General features: G+C 42.4%; 1 protein-coding gene across 5 annotated transcripts in view; it reads right to left on the reverse strand.

Moving 5' to 3' along the window:
• Positions 1 to 21684, reverse strand: part of ZNF41 (zinc finger protein 41) — a 43137-nt gene extending 21453 nt beyond the window's left edge. Inside the window, exons 1-3 of one of the 5 annotated variants that reach the window (XM_061409920.1) lie at positions 20848 to 21046; positions 16936 to 19690; positions 4836 to 5070 (exon numbers count right to left, since the gene is read on the reverse strand). In XM_061409920.1, the coding sequence (XP_061265904.1) occupies positions 4836 to 4907 (72 nt within the window). In that variant the 5' untranslated portion in view covers positions 4908 to 5070; positions 16936 to 19690; positions 20848 to 21046. Of the gene's footprint in view, positions 1 to 4835; positions 5071 to 16935; positions 19691 to 20847; positions 21047 to 21071; positions 21564 to 21600 lie in introns of those variants that run through there. The other 4 variants (XM_061409918.1, XM_061409919.1, XM_061409916.1 and 1 more) reach the window with 4 other exon arrangements.
• Between the last annotated feature and the right edge of the window lie 369 nt (positions 21685 to 22053).

Consider the following 22053-nt stretch of genomic DNA (forward strand, 5'->3'; position numbering starts at 1 on the left):
ACAACTCTGACAGCCCAAGCTGGCAGACAAAAAGACCATCTTCACCTGTCTCTCCCTCCCTTGGATTCACACAGGGAAAGTGTACAAAGATCTTGCCAGGCACAGATGCCCCACTTCCATCCCTTTTCCCACCAAAATAAGACACTTTTTTGGACTCTACCCTGGTTGGGAGGGGTTATGTGAGGTGATGGACAGTGGGTTTTGGAGCTAGCAATTAGGATACAAAGTTGCTAATACAGACCCATCCAGATTCTAGCCTCACCAGCCACATATGAAAAGGTATGGTTTTCTGGCCCATTTCCACCATGGAGGATGGCCTGTGTCTCTGCCACCATCAGAACCCCTACAGGGACTTCCTCATCCTATGTGAGGATCCCTGCTAAGCCCCTGATGGCTCGCCAGTGAACCACACAGCAGTGTCTCCCTTCAGGGTCATCTGTGTCCCAGAACTCTCTGCACTCTCAGCCCTGGGGCACGCTATGCTGCCAGGATCTGTCACTCACTGCCCATTTTGTCCCTGGCCATCTGCTCTGTCCCACCCTGCAGTCAGCCTGCTGGGGCTCAGTCCTCCAGCTTCAGGGCTGCTCTCACTCCTGCCCCAGCACACTTCTCTGTCACCTCCTGTGAGATGATCCTGCCCTTCTAAACCCTATCCCAGCCTAGCAGACGTGTTCTCAGGCCACTTACTAGGCTGCCTGAAAGTGTGCAATGTAGTTCACTCTGCCCTTACTCAGAGCTAGATACCCAACCTCTCTGCATGTTCCTACTTAGCTGGGGGTGCCCTGGTCTTTCCTGCTCCCTCTGGCTGTTTCCCTTCTCATCAGATTGTTCTCTGTGTACTCCCCCCTCCGTCTTTCCCTGCTTACCCTGCCCACTCCTGTCCCCTGACTTCTCCTACTCCTTCTACTGGTTCTTGTTTCCTCTGCATGGTCCCCATTCTGACTCTTCCTTGGTCCCTGTTTACTGTTCCCTCTAAATGTTTCTTGTTATTTCTGAGTGTCCTCTGGTCTCTTTCCTGATGCCTCTGTTTATTGCTTCCTCTGATGGTCCCTTGTTTCATTGTTCCATGCCTCCTATTTCTTCTTCCCTCCGACTGATCCCTGGTGCCCCTGACTGTCCTGTGTTCCCTTTGGCAGCTGTCCCTCTAGCTGATCCTTAGTCTGTGGCACCATTATGGTTGTGCCCAGTCCATCTGACTGCTCCCTAGTCCTGATGAGGCTTTCTTATTTCTTCTAGTTGATACAGACTGACTGCCCTTTGAGTTTTCTGACTTCTCTCTAGACTCAATTCTTTCCTGTCCCTTAGGCTGTCCTGGAATGCATTTCTAATATGCTCTCATCTGATGCTCCTGTGTCTGGTCCATGGACCACACTATGTGGAGCACTGGTCTACCTGGCTCCTAGTCTAGGCTCTTGATCATCAGTGTATACTACTTCTGTGTGCTCTGTGACACTGTACTTTCATCTTCTCCATCACTTGCATTATGTCTGACCTTCGGTTCCTTTGACTGTTTCTTAGGCAAGGTGAACAACTGTCCCAGTATGCCCAGGACTTTCCCTGTTTTAGCACTGAAGCCCCACATCCCAGGAAGCCACTGTTGCCCTATCCCTCTGGAACTCTGGATGTCTCCTGGCTCCGGCAACTCTCTATTAACCCCAGTGCCCACTACATGGGGCCTCTGGCTTTGGGAATGGATACTATGCCTTGCAGCTCTTCTCTAGTTCCTCTAGTTGTTCGCTAGTAAGTTGGGCTACTATCCAATACCAGATACACTTTTGATGCCCACTGTTCTGTTCCCTAGTCCTCTGGTTAGGCCCCAGAACTTCTAGAGCACACCCAGCACAGCTTTGCTGTTCCCCAGCCTCAGCGACTATTCCTCGGTGCCCCTGGTGCCCTTAGCTACTCCTCGGCTTTGGAGGCCCCTTTCTGTCTCTCCAACTGTCCCATGGGTCTGTCACTTCCCTGCTCCTCCAACCTGTTCTATAGCTTCAGCAGCTGGTACCAGCTTCCTCCAGCTGCTGCCTACTCCCAGGCTCGTCTTTCCCATTTCTCCCCATTTCCTGACCCCCGGTACCTGTGCCTTTCCCCACCCTCTCAGATTTTCCGTCTGACCCCTGGTATCTTTGAAGTGGCTTATCTGGCAGGCTCTTACCCAACACACCAAACCTTTTTGTTTTTTCCATCTAGCTGAGTCTTTTGTTTCCTCATCCCTCTGGCTGGTCTCTGTTCCCTCTGGCTGCTATCTGATTCCTCTATCTCCTGGTTTCTCCTCCTATTTTGAAATCTTTCCGATTGTTCTCATACCTTCTGGCTCTTGTGTGCTCCCCACTATTACCACTTCTCCAGCTTAGACTACTATTTCTTGGTCTCTTTGCTGCTCTCTGGCCTCTGGCTCTTGTTTTTCCATTGCCTCTGTTTGTTCCACTGCACTCCCACCTGTCTCCTGTGCCCCTTGGCTACCTTCTGTCTGGAGTATGTGCACCATGGTCCCTCTAGATGTTCCCTGTGGCTATTCCCTATCTCTCTTTCTTTTACTGACCCCTCTTCCTGTTTTTCAGCTTCAGTCACTATTTCTTAGCCCAACTGGCTGTTCCTTACCTCCAGGGACATTTTTATTGGTTCCATGGTATCTGCCCATTTCCTGCTTCTTGACATCTAATGAAAAAACTAAGAACTTAACAAATAAATACGTGAATAAATAACATTCACCAGGGTCTTTGTCATTTCCATTTCTTCTTGAAAAGGGGGCATAAATCTATGGTTGGCAACAAAAACCTACTACGTATCACAGGGAACTCTGCTCAACGTTATGTGGCAGCCTGGATGGGAGGGTGGTTTGGGAGAGAATGGATATATGTATATGTATGGCTGAGTCCCTTCACTGCTCACCTGAAACTACCACAACATTGTTAATTGGTTATATCCCAATGCAAAAATGCTTTTGGTGTTAAAAATATAAATTAAATTAAAAAATAAGTCTATGATTGGGAAGGAAGACATGAGTCTTGTGCCTTGCAGAGACCAGAATCATTCATCCAGAAATTCCCACACATTGGCTGGGCAAGGGGCCATGTGCAGAAGGAGTGGGGAGGACCACATTGCTGTGACCCCAACTTGTGGGTCTGTGACTGATCTGATGGAGCAGAAACCAGACAAGGACAGTTTTCCAGAGTGGAAGTGCCCTACTGTTAGGCAGCAGTTTGTCTATCATTCAATGTCCCTATACCTTTTACTCAAAATATAACTTCAGTGACTTAGGCAAAAAGATTTAAATGTAAGAATTTCACCATAGCAGTTTTCATCACAATAGAAAACCTCGAATGCCCTAAGTTCACATACAGTGGACTGGTTAAATGATAGTTTATCCAAAGGAAAAAAAGCTACTATGTTATGTATCATGTGAAGAAAAATATTTACTGTCTAGAAAATTATACTGAAGTGCAAGGCAATGGCAACTCACTCCAGTACTCTTGCCTGGAAAATCCCATGGATGGAGGAGCCTGGTGGGCTGCAGTCCATGGGGTCACTAAGAGTTGGACACGACTGAGTGACTTCATTTTCACTTTCATGCATTGGAGAAAGAAATGGCAACCCACTCCAGTGTTCTTGCCTGGAGAATCCCAGGGATGGGGGAGCCTGGTGGGCTGCCGTCTATGGGGTCGCACAGAGTCGGACACGACTGAAGTGACTTAGCAGCAGCAGCAGCAGCCAAGTTAAAAAGGAAACAACCAAATACTACAATTTCATTTTTAAACTTGAGCTGTATCATGTATATGTGTGTGGTATGTATGTACACTCTCAGCCCCACATGTGTATATCCACATACTCACATACATGCATGTACAAAGGGAAAAAACTGTAAGGAAATAAGCTAAATGGTAACAATGGTTAACTTTGACTAATGCTGAAATTATAAGTAATGTTTTATTTTCTTCTATTTGCTTACCTGCATATTCTAAATAATGAAATTATTAAATAATAAATATCAAAATAAGTTTTAAAAGCTTAATGTTATTCTAATGACCACATGATCCTGAGCCCCTGTGACAACCAGCCTGTCCCCAGAGTTGACAGTAGACTCAGGACAGCTGGAAGGAGGGAGCTGTGGGGCAGGGTCTGGCTCCCTTGTCTTCTTCTGTTTACACAATTTCCAGGAACTTTTAGTGGGAAACCTGGTCTTGGCTGGAGTGTGGGGAGGGTGGAGGACACAGTCAGGAGACCTGGCTCCAGTCCACTGCTGTCACTCAAAACCCCAGGGGCCTGGGCAAGTCATGTACCTTCCCAGGCCACTTTATTAATCTTTGAGAGGAGTAGGAAGAACTAGAAAGGCCCTAGAGACTGTGCTCACCCTACTACCCTGCCATCCTCTAAGCTCCAAAAAAGGGGACTTTTCTCCCTAGATCAGGATAGAGGTGGAATCAGCAAATCCCCAAGGATCAGCTGAGTGCGTGCACAGAGCCAGTGGGTAGTGGAGGGAATATGCTGGGCATCAGGGACAGTGTCTCCATGGCTGGGGCCAGTGGTCACTTCTAGCTGGATCTTACCCACAGACACTCTACAGGGAGCTGCTTCCCCTTCCCCCAGGCAGTGCGGCTGACCTTCCATCCCACCTTTCCTCCATCGGCTGCATCATATTTTCCACTGAAATAGGAAGTGATCTGGATGTGGGACACCAGCCATGTGGTGCTCACCCTCAGCAGGGGGATGGTGATTCATTTCAGTGGCAGCAAGTCTGGAATTTGCCCCTCCTGTCCCCGCCCTAAGTCCCTAGCAACAGGTCAGAGCCATCTCCTCACTGGATGAACTCCTGCCCCTGAAGCCCTCTCCCTCCTCACCTCACACATGCTGCCTTGTCCCTCTGCAGCCAGGTCTGGGGACCACTGGGGATAGCTCTGGATGGCTGGCATCTTCCTCAACCCTTGGGCTCTCTTGCTCACAATGCTGCTCTTCTTGAGACCCTGAGGCCAGGCTGGTCCGTGGACTCAGTGTGAGCTTCTGGGGCTGGAAGGAAGATCCTGCAGCCTTCTCTATGGGGTCTGGCCCAAGGGCTCCGCAGAGACTTCAAAAAATCTGGAAAGGCAGTGTCCATGTGGTCAATCATTCAGCATTCAGCATTCAACCCACAAACGTTTCCTGGGGGCACCAAAGAATAGTTAACACTGGATAGTGTGGGAAAGTTCAGTAACCAACACCTACATAGAATGCGGACAAAACTCATGTAAAATGAATGAGAGTTTTAATTCCAGCTCTTTTGCATTCTAGCTAGAATCTAGGGAAGTCACTTTAGTCTGAGTTTTTTCACTTTAAAACTGAGGATGAAAACACCCATCTCACAGGGCTATTAGAGTTAAATGACATGATACTTCAAAAGCACTCACTCTTATTTGGCACTGGGAAAACATCCCAATGATATTAAATATTGCTGTTATTATAAGGTGCAAGGAATGTTTTGTTAGTACTTAATTTAATTTTCAAACTCATCATATGAACTACGTATTACTTTTTCCTATTATTCTCTTTACCATCAGATAGAGCTGTTTGTAACTATTAAGAAATTTGCCCCTGGTCAGGGAACTAAGATCCCACAAGCCACATGGTGCAGCTATATATATAAAAAAATTACGCCAAGATTACTTAGATTAGGGGAAGGACAGGGATTCAAACCCAGGTCTGCCTAACTCCAAAGTACATTTTCTTTAACTACTGGGCCATATGGTATTCTATATGTGGAAGAATCACAGTAAACATTATTTCTGTTTCTTGCTGCCTTTAAAGTGCTCTGGTTGAAGGGTGACCATATCACATACGCATAAACCAATATTTTGTATAATTCAGTGTACATTCTGGGAAATTTATAGAGCCCACTCTCTTTTGCCAAAGACGGAAACCTAAACTCTTTGTACCCTCTCCCCCAATTCCCATCTGGCCCTGAAAGTCAACAAGTCTGCACAGGCTCCTAAATTGGTAACCTACAATGCTTGACAAAAACTGTGTCCCAGATGGTGCCATCAACTGGTTTCCTTAGGCTCTTCAAATAATCACCAACACAGGCAACACAACCTCAATAGAAAATCAACTATTAATCTGTTCAATGGGTCCAACCTGACTTCCTGTAGGACTCCATAACTCACAGCCCATATATAGAGTCAGTGACACTCATAAACCCCTCAAAATAGACCATCACATACTAAATCAAAGGTCCTGCAATTACCAATGTTCATAGGTCCCAATCAATGACTCCTATAGGGTTGCTAAAACTGACCCCCAAAGACCTGAAATCCAAGGCTTGCAATGAATCTTTTACCACCTCAGTGTCCCAATCAGTAACTCTCATGGACTGATCAATGACTTCAGATCTCCAACTCTTATAAAACCTCAAGAATTTCTACAGAGGTCCCAATTACTTACCCACATATATCTAATTATGTTTCTTCAAGGATTTCCCAAGATTATCACTCACTGATTCAACATGAATGCAATCTATAGGCCCCAAATTATCTAATCTTCAGTTCAGTTCAGTTCAGTCGCTCAGTCATGTCCGACTCTTTGTGACTTCATGGACTGCAGCATGCCAGGCCTCCCTGTCCATCACCAACTCCCGGAGTTTACTCAAACTTATGTCCATTGAGTCGGTGATGCCATTCAACCATCTCATCCTCTCTCGTCCCCTTCTCCTCCTGCCCTCAATCTTTCCCAGCATCACAGTCTTTTCAAATGAGTCAGTTCTTCGCATCAGGTGGCCAAAGTATTGGAGTTTCAGCTTCAACATCAGTCCTACCAATGAACACCCAGGACTGATTTCCTTTAGGATGGACTGGTTGGATCTCCTTGCAGTGCAAGGGGCACAGAAGTGCAGCTGAGAGGAGCTACCCCACGTCCCAGCATTAGGGTCTTTTCAAATGAGTCAGTTCTTCCCATCAGGTGGCCAAAGTATTGGAGTTTCAGCTTTAGTATCAGTCCTTCCAACGAATATTCAGGACTGATTTCCTTTAGGATGGACTGGTTGGATCTCCTGGCTGTTCAAGAGACACTTAAGAGTCTTCTCCAACACCAAAGTTCAAAAAGCATCAATTCTTCAGTGCTTAGCTTACTTTATAGTCCAACTCTCACATCCATACATGACTACTGGAAAAACCATAGCCTTGACTAGACGGACCTTTGTTGGCAAAGTAATGTCTCTGCTTTTTAATATGCTGTCTAGGTTGGTCATAGCTTTTCTTTCGAGTGAGAGAGTCAATTCCTAGGCAGATTGATAAGAAGTCTGGGGTCCCCAAGGAGGAGAAAGGGGCCTGGGGCTCTCAAAGCAGAGATAGGGCTCTGGAATTCTCAAGGAGGAGGAAAGGACAAACATCTTTTTTTCTCTACATTCCTTAGTCTTAGTGACATAATACATTTTTTCTTTAAGTCTGAAACTGATGATTACACCACAAACAGCTCAGTTTGAACTCTGTACTAGTGATTATACAACAGCAGTGTATCCTGACTGAGGACAGTTTCTCCTTCCTGAAAACCTGTAAATTATAGGACTGGGTCTGGTAAAATTTTCACAGACTTGAGACATTCTTTTGATTTATTGTAATAATTAATTAAAAACTATATAACTCCCTTGCTAACACCTGCGAGGGGGTGGCATTCTCCATCCCCCTTCTGATATCTATGTCAGAAGCTTTCTCTGTCCCTTTTCTTACTTTAATAAAACTCTGCTACACAAAAGCTCTTAAGTGATCAAGCCTGGTTCCTGGTCCCAAAGTTAAATCTTCTTCGGAGATCACGAATTGGACATTGTTCACCATAAGCTATCACAAGGAGCAAGCGTCTTTTAATTTCATGGCTGCAGTCACCATCTGCAGTGATTCTGGAGCCCCCCAAAATAAAGCCTGTCACTGTTTCCATTGTTTCCCCATCTATTTGCCATGAAGTGATGGGACCAGATGCCATGATCTTAGTTTTCTGAACGTTGAATTTTAAGCCAACTTTTTCATTCTCCTCTTTCACTTTCATCAAGAGGCTCTTTAGTTCTCTTTCACTTTCTGCCATAAGGGTGGCGTCATCTGCATATCTGAAGTTATGGATATTTCTCTGGCAATCTTGATTCCAGCTTGGGCTTCCTCCAGCCCAGCATTTTGCATGATGTACTCTGCATTTAAGTTAAATAAGCAGGGTGACAATATACAGCCTTGACGTACTCCTTTCCCGATTTGGAACCAGTCTGCTGTTCCACGTCCAGTTCTAACTGTTGCTTCCTGACCTGCATACAGATTTCTCAAGAGGCAGGTCAGGTGGTCTGGTATTCCCATCTCTTTACGAATTTTCCACAGTTTGTGGTGATCCACACAGTCAAAGGCTTTGGCATAGTCAATGAAGCAGAAGCAGATGTTTTTCTGGAACTCTCACTTTTTCAATGATCGAATGGATGTTGGCAATTTGATCTCTGGTTCCTCTGCCTTTTCTAAATCCAGCTCGAACAACTGGAAGTTCTCGGTTCACGTACTGTTGAAGCCTGGCTTGGAGGATTTTGAGTATTACTTTGCTAACGTGTGAGATGACTGTAATTGTGCGGTAGTTTGAGGATTCTTAGGCATTGCCTTTCTTTGGGATTGGAATGAAAACTGACCTTTTCCAGCTAATCTTATTGGACTTTAACTCCATGATCCTCCCCGACAAAAATCCTTGCAATCCTTCACTCCCAGAGGAACCAAATCAACCCCAAACCTGGTTTGGCACTGAATTTAAAGGGTAAAAAGAAACCTTAAAATGCTGCCAGGGGGGACTTCCCTGGTGGTCTATTGACTAAGACTCCATGCTCCCGATGCAGGGAGCCTGGGTTCGATCCCTGGTCAGAGAACTAGATCCCACATGCTGGAACTAAGAGTTTGCATGCTGCAACTAAAGATCCTGAATGCTACAACTAATACTGAAGATATCAGGTGCGGACTAAGCCCCAGTGCAACCAAATTTTAAAAATAAATAAATACATAAAAATAATATCACATGAAAAGCTTCCATTAAAAGAATAGTTGTAAAAAAATGCTCCCAAGCAGAAACAACATGCTATTTACAATGGAAAGGGATCACAATGGCACTAGACTTATTTGCAACAATTAAAAACCATATTAGACAAAAAACATCTAAAAATTATTGAGATAAAGGGATTGAGATTTAAGAATTTAAAACACGCTCAATACCATTCTTCTGTCAGAGCAAAACACAATTTTAGACATACAAACATTTACAGTATTATATGGCAATATTAGTATCTTAGGAGAATACTCAAGGGAATAGTGTAAACAATTACAAAGTAAATAGTAATAGAAAACTTAAAATTGGAGGAATGCACTTTTGAGAAATGATTATTGCAACTGATATATACTTATAACTGAGTAAAGAAAAATAATGTAATTGGGAATTTGGAACAAATAACATTGTTACTTTGTGGCTCAGCTGGTAAAGAATCTGCCTGCAATGCAGGAGACCTGGCTTCGATCCTTGGGTTGGGAAGATCCCCTGGAGAAGGGAAAGGCTACCCACTCCAGTATTTTGGCCTGGAGAACTCCATGGACTGTATAGTCCATGTTGTCACAAAGAGTACCACACAACTGAATGACTTTCACTTCACTATTATTAAGTGGAAAAAATTTAAATAACTTATCCAAGGTCACATAGATTGTAAGTCTTACTCCAGAGCCTGTTCTCTTAATCATTAAGTTATACCACCAGTATTCATGTATGGATGTGAGAAAGCAAAAGTGAAGTCGCTCAGTTATTTCCAACTCTTTGCAACCCCATGGACTGTAGCCTACCAGGCTCTTCCATCCATGGGATTTTCCAGGCAAGAGTACTGGAGTGGGTTGCCATTTCCTTCTCCAACAGATATGAGAGTTGGACCAAAAAGAAGGCTGAGTGCTGAAGAATTGATGCTTTAGAACTGTGGTGATGGAAAAGACTCTTGAGAGTCCCTTGGACAGCAAGGAGATCAAACCAGTAAATCCTAAAGGAAATCAATCCTGAAATATTCATTGGAAGGATTGATGCTGAAGCAGAAGCTCCAATACTTTGGTCACCTGATGCAAACAGGCGACTCATTGGAAAAGACCCGGATGTTTGGAAAGACTAAAAGCAAAAGGAGAATGGGTTGGCAGAGGATGAGATGGTTAGATAGCATCACTGACTCAATGGACATGAACTTGAGCAAACTCTGGGAGATAATGGAGAACAGAGGAGCCTGGTGCTACAGTCCATGGGATCACAAACAGTCATACACAACTTAGTGACTGAAGAAAAACAACAACAAATGCTGAAAACTATAAAAGGCTGATGAGGCAAATCAACAAAGATCTATATAAATGTATAGGTACTGTGTCTATGGCATGGTAAAAATACCAATTCTCCACTAGTTGATCTGCAGATTTAATACAATTTCTACCAAAACCTCAGCAAGAATTTTTTGTAGATATAGGCAAAATTATTCTAAAATCTGTGTGAAAAGACAAAGGATATACAATAGAGAACAGTTAAAGCAATTCTGACAAAGAATTAAGTGGGAGAAATCAACATACTTGATTTCAATACTTTTTATTTACCCCGGGTGGCGCTAGTGGTAAAGTGCCCGACTGCCAATACAGAAGACTTAACAGACGTGGGTTTGATCTCTGGGTTGGGAAGATTCCCTGGAGGAGGGCACAGCAACCCACTCCAGTATTCTTGCATGGAGAATCCTATGGACAGAGGAGCCTGGCCGGCCACAGTCCATAGGGTGGCAAAGAGATGGATATGACTGAAGCAACTTAGGACGCACACATAGGAATCAAGACAATGGGGTATAGATGAATGGATAGGCACATAGACCAATGGAACAGAATCAGTTCAATTCAGTTCAGTTCAGTTCAGTTGCTCCGTAGTGTCCGACTCTTTGCGACCTCATGGACTGCAGCATGCCAGGCCTCCCTGTCTGTCACCAACTCCTGGAGTTTACTCAAACTCATGTCCATTGAGTCGATGATGCCATCCAACCATCTCATTTTCTTTTGTCCCCTTCTCCTCCCACCTTCAGTCTTTCCCAGTATCAGGGTATTTTGCAATGAATCAGTTCTTCCTATCAGGTGGCCAAAGTATTGGAGTTTCAGCTTTAGCATCAGTCCTTCCAATGAATATTCAGGACTGATTTCCTGTAGGATGGACTGGTTGGATCTCCTTGCAGTCCAAGGGGCCTCAAGAGTCTTCTCCAACACCACAGTTCAAAAGTATCAAATCTTCAGCACTCAGCTTTCTTTATAGTCCAACTCTCACATCCATACATGACCACTGGAAAAACCATAGCTTTGACTAGACGGACCTTTGTTGGCAAAATAATGTCTTTGCTTTTTAACATGTTGTCTAGGTTGGTCATAACTTTTCTTCCAAGGAGTAAGCGTCTTTTAATTTCATGGTTGCAGTCACCATATGTGGTGATTTTAGAGTCCCAAAGAATAAAGTCCGTCTCTGTTTCCCCATCTATTTCCCATGAAGTGATGGGGCCAGATGCCATGATCTTAGTTTTCTGAATGTTGAGCTTTAAGCCAACTTTTTTACTCTCCTCTTTCACTTTCATCAAGAGGCTCTTTAGTTTTTCTTTGCTTTCTGCCATAAGGGTGGTGTCATCTGCATATCTGAGGTTACTGATATTTCTCCCAGCAATCTTGATTCCAGCTTGTGCTTCTTCCAGCCCAGCGTTTCTCATGATGTACTCTGCATAGAAGTTAAATGAGCAGGGTGACAGTATACAGCCTTGACGTACTCCTTTCCCTATTTGGTACCAGTCTGTTGTTCCATGTCCAGTTCTAACTGTTGCTTCCTGACCTGCATACAGATTTCTCAAGAGGCAGGTCAGGTAGTCTGGTATTCCCATCTCTTTAATAATTTTCTACAGTTTGTGATGATCCATACAGTCAAATGCTTTGGAGTAGTTAAGAATTTTCTACAGTTTGTGGTGATCCACACAGTCAAAGACTTTGGCATAGTCAATGAAGCAGAAGTAGATGTTTTTCTGGAACTCTCTTGCTTTTTTGATGATCCAACGGATGTTGGCAATTTGATCTCTGGTTCCTCTGCCTTTTCTAAATCCAGCTTGAACATCTGGAAGTTCATGGTTCACGTACTGTTGAAGCTTGGCTTGGAGAATTTTGAGCATTACTTTACAAGTGTGTGAGATGAGTGCAATTGTGCAATAGTTTGAGGATTCTTAGGCATTGCCTTTCTTTGGGATTGGAACGAAAACTGATATTTTCCAGTCCTGTGACCACAGATGAGTTTTCCAAATTTGCTGGCATATTGAGTGCAGTACTTTCACAGCATCATCTTTCAGGATTTGAAATAGCTCAACTGGAATTCCATCACCTCCACTAGCTTTGTTCATAGTCATGCTTTCTAAGGCCCACTTGACTTTGCATTCCAGAATGTGTGGCTCTAGGTGAGTGATCACACCATGGTGATTAGCTGGGTCGTAAAGATCTTTTTTGTATAGTTCTGTGTATTCTTGCCACCTCTTCTTAATTTCTTCTGCTTCTGTTAGGTCCATACCATTTCTGTCTTTTATTGTGCCCATTTTTGCATGAAATGTTCCCTTGGTATCTCTAATTTTCTTGAAGAGATCTCTAGTCTTTCCTATTCTATTGTTTTCCTCTATTTCTTTGCACTGATCACCGAGGAAGGCTTTCTTATCTCTCCTTGCTATTCTTTGGAACTCTGCATTCAAATGGGTACATCTTTCCTTTTCTCCTTTGCTTTTCACTTCTCTTCTTTTTACAGCTATTTGTAAGGCCTTCTCAGACAGCCATTTTCCCGCTGCTCCAGTGCCTACCATCTTGCTGAGGTTTCTCTGATCTTGGGCATGGGGTATCTCCTTACAGCCGCTCCAGCGAAGCACATGGAACAGAATAGAGGACACAGATATCGCCTCCTACAAATACAGTCATGTAAATTTTTTTACAAAGGTACAAAACCAATTCAATATCTTTTCAACAAATGGTGCTAGAGTAATTGGATATTGACAAGCAAACAAACAAACAACAACAACAAGACATAAAACAAAAAAAATAAACCCAAATTAATCTCATTCTAATTGTTACACTGGGGTTTCCATAGTGGCTGAGCAGTGAAGAATCTGCCTGCAATGCAGGAGATGCTGGTTCGATCCCTGGGTAGGGAAGATCCCTTGAAAGATGGCATGGCAATCCACTCCAGTATTCTTGCCTGGAGAATCCCATGGACAGAGGAGCCTGGTGGGCTAGTCCATAGGGTTGCAAAGAGTTGGTCAGATATGACTGAAGCAACTGAGCACAAGAATGCATAAAAAATTAACCCAAAATGGATCATAGATTTATGTGTAAAATGTAAAACTGTTGGAAGAGAACAGAAGAGAAAATTGTCAGGACTTAGGGCTTAGTGAAGAGTTCTTAGTATGACACCAAATACATGATTTAAAAAAAATAGATAAGTTTTTCAAAATTAAAAATTTGTAGCTCTGCAAAGGACACTCTTAAGAGGATGAAATGACAAGCTGCATACTGAGAGAAAATATTCACAAACCCCTTATTTGACAAAAGACTAATATTTATAACATATAAAGAACTAAATGGACAAAAGACATGAAGAGATATTTCACCAAAGAGAATATGTGGAGGGCAAATAAGCACATGGGAATATGTTCAACATCCACAGACAAGCATATTCTAAAATTTATATGGAAAGACAAGACCCCTAGAATAGCTAAACCAGTCTTTTTTTTTTTTTTTGCCATGCCATGTGGCAAGCAGGATCTTAGTTCCCCAAACAGGAATTGAACCCACACCTTCTGCAGTAGACTTGAGAGTCCAGTGGACCCAGAGCTAAACCAGTCTTAACAAAGAAGAATAAAGTGGGAGAATCATCCTAATAAATATTAAAAGTTTACTACATGGATTATTAATCAAAAACTGATTTGGGCAGAGGGACAGACACATATCAATGGAACAGAATAGAGGATGCAGAAATAGCCCCACATAAGCATGACCAATTGATTTTTTTTTTTACAAACATGTAAAACAACTCAATGGTGCTAGAACAATTGTACATCCAGAGCAACCTTCCAGGCTGAATATAGATGTTCTGTGAGGAAGGCATGTCCAGAGAGGTCATGGAAGCTCTGTACCTTTCCCCCTATAAGTTGCCCTGTGGATCCCTTCCATCTGGCTGTTCCTGAGTTGTATCTTTATAATAAACTGGTAAACAGTTTTTTCTTGATATCTGAGCTATTCTAGCAATTACTAAACCTTAGGAAGAGGTGCTGGGAAACCCCAATTTATAGCCAGTAAATCAGAAGTATGGGTGGCCTGGGACTTGCAGTGACTGGCATCTGAAGTGGGGGCAGTGGGATTGAGCCCTTTAATTTATGGGATCTGATGCTAACTCCAGATGGTTGTTGTTTAGTTGATAAGTCATGTTTGACTCTGAGACCCCATGGACTGTAGCCCACCAGGCTTCTCTGCCCATGGGATTTCCCTGGCAAGAATACTGGTAGGCAGTGTCAAAATAGAAAGATGGTAACGATAACCTTATATGCGAGACAGCAAAAGAGACACAGATGTATAGAACAGTCTTTTGGACTCTGTGGGAGAAGGCGAGGGTGGGATGATTTGAAAGAATAGCATTGAAACATGTATATTATCATATGTGAAACAGGATCGCCAGTCCAGGTTCGATGCATGAGACAGGGTGCTCAGGGCTGGTGCACTGGGATGACCCAGAGGGATGGGATGGGGAGGGAGGTGGGGGGGGGGGGCTCAGGATGGGGAATACACGTATACCCATGGCTGACTCATGTCAATGTATGGCAAAACCACCTCAATATTGTAAAGTAAAAAGCTTCCAATTAAAATAAATAAGTTAAAAAATTGAGTTGTTGGACATTCAGTTGGTGTCAGAGAATCAGAGTTTTTAGATTGGACGCCAAAAGCATAATCCATAAAAGCAAACACTGATAAACTGGGTCTTGTCAAAAATTTAAAAACCTTTGCTCTGAAAAAGACCAGAGGATGGAAAAGATGAAGAGAATGAAAAGACAAGCTACTGACTGTGAACAAAACGTGAAGATAACATATCTGACAAAAGACTGGTATGTAGAATACATAAAACACTCTCAAAGCTCAACAGTAAAATCATCCAAACAATTCAATTAGAAAATACTAACAGACATTTCACCAAAGAGGATACATAGATGGCAAATAAGCATATGAAAATAGTTCCCCTATTATCTACCAGGGAAATGCAAATGAAAACTACAATGAGATATCACTACACATATATCAGAATAGCTAAAATAAATACTGACAATGCAAAACACTGGTGAGGATGCAGAATAACTGGATCTCTCTTACATTGCTGAAAAAACGTCAAAAGTTTATACACTATATGATTTGATCAATATAGCAATTTTGAAGTGACAAAATTTTAGACATGGAGAAGAGATCAGTGGTTTCCAAGGGTTAGTAGAGACAAGAAGTGAACAGTGTGGTTATAAAAGGGCAAGGCTAGGGATCACTGTGATATTGGAACCATTCAGTATTTTGACTATGGTGATGGATATACAAAGCTTCACAGGTGATCAAATTGTATGAAACTTAGTACACACATATATGTATGAGTAAGACTGAGGAAATCTGACGAAGATGGTTGAATTGTATCAGGATCAAAATTCTGGTTGGTATATTATACTTTAATTTTGTAAAATGTCACAACTGGAGGAAAATAGCAAAGTGCACAAGGGATCACTTTGCATTATTTTTTTTACAACTGCATGTGAATCCACAGTTATCTCAAAATATATTTCAATTAAAAAATGTTTATATGATGTTCAATGTCAATGTTCAAAAAATTGTTCAAAGCTTTTGTAAGCAAAGGAAACCATTGACAAAATGAAAACACAACCTACTGAATGGGAGAAAACATTTGCAAATGATATGACTGATAAGAAATATCCAACATATTATATATAAACAGCTCATACAACTCAATATCAAAAAACAAACAACCCAATTTAAAAATGGACAGAAATGATACTGTGTATAGTATCAAACCCTATATATGCTGTATCTCTTATACACATGCATACCTATGATAAAATTAATTTACGATTTGGGTACAATAAGAGATTAACAACAACTAATAATAAAATAGAACTATAACAATATACTGGGACAAAAGTTAGGTAAATGTGGCCTGTCTCTCTTAAAATACCTTATTGAATGGAAACGCAGATATAAAGAACAGACCTGTGGACACAGTTCGGGGAGGAGAGGATAGGACAAATCAAGAGAGTAGCACTGATGGATAAACACTACCACGTGTATATAGCTAGCTAGTAGGAAGCTGCTTTATAACACAGGGAGCCCAGCCGGGTGCTCTGTGAAGATCTAGAGGGGTGGGATAGGGTGGGGGAGGCTCAAGAGGGAGGGGGTAATATATATGTATGATTATGGCTAATTCACATTGTTGTACAGCAGAAACCATCACAACACTGTTAAGTAATTACCTTCCAATTAAAAACACACAGAAAAAATGGGCAGAACTAAATAGACATTTTTCCAAAGAAGAAATGAAGATGGTCAACAGGCACATGAAAAGATGCTCAGCATCATTAGTCATCAGGGAAATTCAAATCAAAACCACAATGAGATATCACCACACACCTGTCAGAATGGCTAGTAGCAAAAAGCCTACAAATAACAAATGTTGGCAAGGATGTGGAGAAAAGGGAACCCTTGTACACTGTGATGGGAATGTAAATTGGTACAGCCACTGTGGAAAACAGTATAGAGGTTTCTTGAAAAGCTAAAAATAGAACTACCATATGACCCAGCAATCCCACTCCCCATCACTTTACTTAGAGAATATTGGCTTAAACAACAAATATTTATTTCTTACAATTCTGGAGGCTGGGAAATCCAAGCTCAAATGTCAGCAGATTTGGTGTCTGGTGAGAACCTGCTTCCTGATTCATAGACAGCCATCTTCTTGTGTCCTCACATGGCAAAAGGTGGAAAGGAGCTCTCTGAGGTTTCTTTTATAAGGACACTAATCCTATTCATGAGGGCTCTACCCTCATGACCTAATCACCTCCCAAAGGCCTTACCTCTTAATACCATCACACTAGGATTTAGGATTTCAAGGTGTGAATTTGGGTGGGAGGGGGCACATAAACATGCAGTCCATTGCACACATCAAAAGATTCTCAACATTCACTGCTGCTGCTGCTAAGTCACTTCAGTCTTGTCCAACTCCGTGTGACCCCACAGACGGCAGCCCACCAGGCTCCCCTGTCCCTGGGATTCTCCAGGCAAGAACACTGGAGTGGGTTGCCATTTCCTTCTCCAGTGCATGAAAGTGAAAAGTGAAAGTGAAGTCGCTCAGTTGTATCCGACCCTCAGCGACCCCATGGACTGCAGCCTTCCAGGCTCCTCCGTCCATGGGATTTTCAAGGCAAGAGTACTGGAGTGGGGTGCCATTTAGGGAAATAGAAATAAAAACCACAATGAGACACCACTTCACAATCATTAAGATGGCTAGAATAAAAAAAAAACAGACAATAACAAGTGTTAAGAACGACACATTGAAACCTTCATATATTGCTGGTAGCATGTAAAATGGTGCGACTATTTTGAAAAACAGTTTGGCAGTTCTTTAAAGGTACCGTATGACCTAGCAATTCCACTTCTGAGAGAAATGAAAATATACAAACTTGTGTACAAGTTTTTGTACACAAATGTTCACGGCAGCATTACTCATGGTAGCGAAAACAACCCAAATATCTATCAACTGATGAATGGATAAACAAAATGAGGTATATCGACACAAAGGAATATTATTCAGTAATAAAGAATGAAGTACTGATACATGGTATAGCATGGATGAATCTTGAAAACATTCTAAGTGAAAAAAGATAGTCACTGAAGAGCATATATTGTTTGATTCCATATATATGAAAGGTCTAGAATAGGCAAATTTATAGAGACAAAGTAAATCAGTGGCTGCTTGCAGCTGGAGGTGTGGGGTGGGAATGTGGAACCAGTACAATGTTTCCTTTTGGGGGTGATGAAGTGTTCTAAAATTGGATTATGAGGGTGATTTGCACAACTTGAACATACAATTGAATTGTAAGCTTTAAATGTTGAAGTTTGTGGAAGGTAAATTATATCAATAAAGCTGTTAGAAAAAGAAAAGATCATGTAGTTAGTAAGTGGCCATGCAGGATTTCAAATCCAGTATCTGGAAAGGGGAAGGTATTTAACAAACATTTGTTGAATGAATGAATGAATATCCTTCAGTTCCAAATTAGCAACAAGATTGAGGTTCTCTCCATCAAGTATCATTCAACATTGTTCTGAAAGCTCTCACTAATGCAATAGAAAATGAAGTAATCAGAAAAAAATATTTGAAAGGAAGAGAGAATCATTGTTAATTGAGTGTGACATGATATTGTATCTAGAAAAACTAAGAGACCATAAAAGGCAACTATAATTCACATGAGAATGTGATAACTGGATTGTATAAGAAATAACATACAAAAAAGAAAAAATTTTAAATCAATATTTTCCCCCCTAAGGAAATACAGAAATGTGCTATTTATTGTGATGATGAAATCAAGTGTAAAATATCTAAGAATGAACTTTAAAAAAAGGTCCTGAATCTATAAGAAGAAAACTATAAAATAGAGTTTTAATGGTTGCTTTTGAAGTAAAATAAAGTGGTTTTTAACATTCATATGAAAGAATAAATGCTAAAAAATATTAAAGAAAACAACCAAAGAAAGGAAGAGTGAGGGGATTAGCACTATTAAATATTAAACATATTCCTAAAGTCACAACAGTTTTTTGAAAGGGAGTAGATACATATATAGAAGAAAAAATTGAGTTCAGAAACAGAACATTTGGGAATTTATGTGACAAAAGTGGCATTTAACTGAGTTTGAAAAGAGTATTCATTTAATGATTGGTGCTGTCAAATATTCTAACCAAATGGAAAATACAAACTTTAATCTCATCTCATAACACATACCAGAATTTTCCAGTTGGATTAAAATTTAACCCTAAAACAATGAAAATTTAAATTTAAGTCATATATTTACTTAAGCACCAAATCAGGGAGAACTCACTAGGCAAGACACGATATTTAGAACTTGTAAAGAAAAATTATCTAATCAGATGACTATTTTTCTAATTATATATGAAGACATGTTTCAAAAATCAAGATATAAAGAGAGATAAAAGGAAAAGAAAAAAAATAAAGAGAGATAAAGGGGAAAATTACAATAAATGACAGGTTAATATCCATAAATTAGTGAGAAAGACACACTGCATAAAGGAAAAAAATAGCTAAGGATATAAAAAATTTCTAAATACATTTCAATGGCCAATAAATATGAGATGTTCGGCTGCCAGTTGTCAGGAAGATGCACATCAAAGTAAGCTACATACTGTTTTGTTTGGCCCTCAGAGCAGAAATTTAAAAAGCAGCAACAATCAGTGCAGGAGATGATTTTGGAGTGAGCCCTTTTATATGCTGCTAGTGGGAGATATAATTTTACGAAAGTCTTGGAAAATAACTGAAATTTCAATACATACCTCCACTTTAAGGAACATCCATTCCTGTACCTAATGATCACTCAGATGACAGTCTCTGGCTATAATTTAGAAATCAATAACAAAAATTTCAACTTTGGGGGAAATCAAAATCTCATACCTAAATAACTAAGGGATCAGAGAGAAAACCACAACAGAAATTAGAAAACATTATTAATAAACTATGGTGGAAGTGTTACATATAAAAACTTGTGACATGAAACTAAAGTGTTCTTAGAGAAAAATTCATGAAAGAGAAAATTATGGAATATTAATTAAGATAAGCATTCAATTTAGGAATTAAAAAATAGGAATAAAAGAAAAAAATCTAAAGAAAAGAAATAATGAAATCAAGGGCAGAAACTAATGACACAGGAAACAAAGATACAGGAGGACCAAGAAGATCAAAAGTAGGTTTTTGAAACAATCACATCTCAATTCTAAAACCACCGATCACTGATCCCATGAAGCAGCGTGGGGTCCACAGGCCCCTCTATCACTATCAACAGTCCCAAATAAATGTATCATTCATCCCACAGAGCTCCATCACTCACACCACAGAAACCTTAACCATCCACCCAATAAACCCAATAATATACCTTATAGATCCTGCAACACTCATCCCACGGCCCTCATCACTCACCTCAAAAACTCTCTATCACTCACTCATTCTCCAATCCTCACCTCACAGGCTCTCCACCATTCACTCTACAGACCACCCATTACTCTCTGAAAGATCCTCATCACTCACATCACTGAACCCCATCATTTACCTCACAGACCGCTCCATCACATAACCTCAGTAATCCCCATGATGCCTCACAGAATGCCCATGATTCGCTGCACAGGTCCTCCAAGCACCAACCTCACAGAGCTCGAATCACATCTCTGACACCAGATCACTCACACCACAGTCCCCATTCCTTACTCCACTTACCCCTGATCACTCACTCCATAGACTTCCACTGCTTATCCCACAGACCCAGTCACTTACCCCATCAGTGGCCTCCAAGAAGCTCATCACTCACCCTACAGACTCCTCATCGCTCACCTCATCAATGCCCCCTTCTCACCCTATAGACTCTGTATCACTGACCCCACAGATTCCCCAAAATTCAGCACACAGACTGCTTATTACTTTCCCTACTGCCTCCATCATTCACCCACAAACCCCTGTGTCACTCCACCTCACAGACTCCAGAGAAGCCCCATTACTCACCCCACAGAATACCATCACTGAGCAAGAAAGCCATGTCCTAATGCCCCCATAATTATGTCAGTGCTTTACTGCTGCTAAATCGCCGTCTCAATTAAACTCAGTCCCAGAGCCCAAAGTGTTGAAACTGCCTCTGCGGGACGCTGACGTTTCCGGACTTCACACTGCACATGCTCAGTGTCGGCGCCGAAGCCGCCGTCCACCCCAATTACACCGGGTGCACTCACGAGGTGTCAGTGCGTGCGCGTGTCTGTGTGTGTCGGAGGAGAGGCGGGCTTTCCAATTTTCTTTAGTGACTTTGTCAGACCACTAACATGGCTGTCCTCTTGGGAGTGTCTCTCCGGGAGTCGCCATCTTGGGAGGGTGGGCATCTCTGCGGCTGCGGAACCAGCGGTCCCTCGCCAGACCTGCCTCGGCGAGGTTTCCCAGGGAGCCGATCCGGCCCAGCAGGTCGGGCTGCGGCTCCCAGAGTCTTCCCTCCTGCGCCGCATCCTCCACTGTTAACCCAAGCGTAGGCCTGGTGTCTTCTCTGCGGCCTGGGGCCCCGCCCTCCGGCCATATCCCCAGGGGCCGAGGCATCTTCACACGTAGTAACTCCCCCTGCCCCCTCCCCTATCCTAGCTAGAAAGACACCTCCAAGCCACCGGCCGGACACTGGCGCCCCCTCCCCAGCCCCACTTCTCCAGGTGCAGAAAGGCCCCTGATCCGTGCAGGCGGCTCGCGGCGGCAGAGCCCCGGGCGCCGCTGCGTGCCCACCTGACGGCGCCTCTGTCCACCCGTCCGCTGGGGGCATCGCCCGGCTCCGGCTGTCACCGACCCTGGGTATTTGCCACGGGGGGAGTAGTACGTGTCAAATTTAGGCCAGGAAGCGGAAGTTGCCCGCAGCAAGAGTTTAACCACTGTGGGCGCGGGGAGCTGAGGTGGTTGAGCGCCAGAAACCAAGTATCTGTGCACGGAGCGGGGGCGGGGGGGTTGGGGGGGGGACTTGTGACATCAGTAATGGGACATTTCATTCATTAAAACAAGAAAAAACTCGAGTACTCAGGCTTCCCTGTTTCCTTATATAAGCATGAAGGCTAAAGCTCTCTTCTAAATATCCAAGGTTTCAAGGTTTTTTGTTTGTTTTTTAAGATATATTTATTTAATATTGGACTGCACTGGTTTTCTTCCTTGCTGCTGCAGGTTTTCTCTAGTTGTGGCGAGTGGCTT

This window comes from Bos javanicus, chromosome X (genome assembly GCF_032452875.1).
Source record: "Bos javanicus breed banteng chromosome X, ARS-OSU_banteng_1.0, whole genome shotgun sequence".
NCBI lineage: Eukaryota > Metazoa > Chordata > Mammalia > Artiodactyla > Bovidae > Bos > Bos javanicus.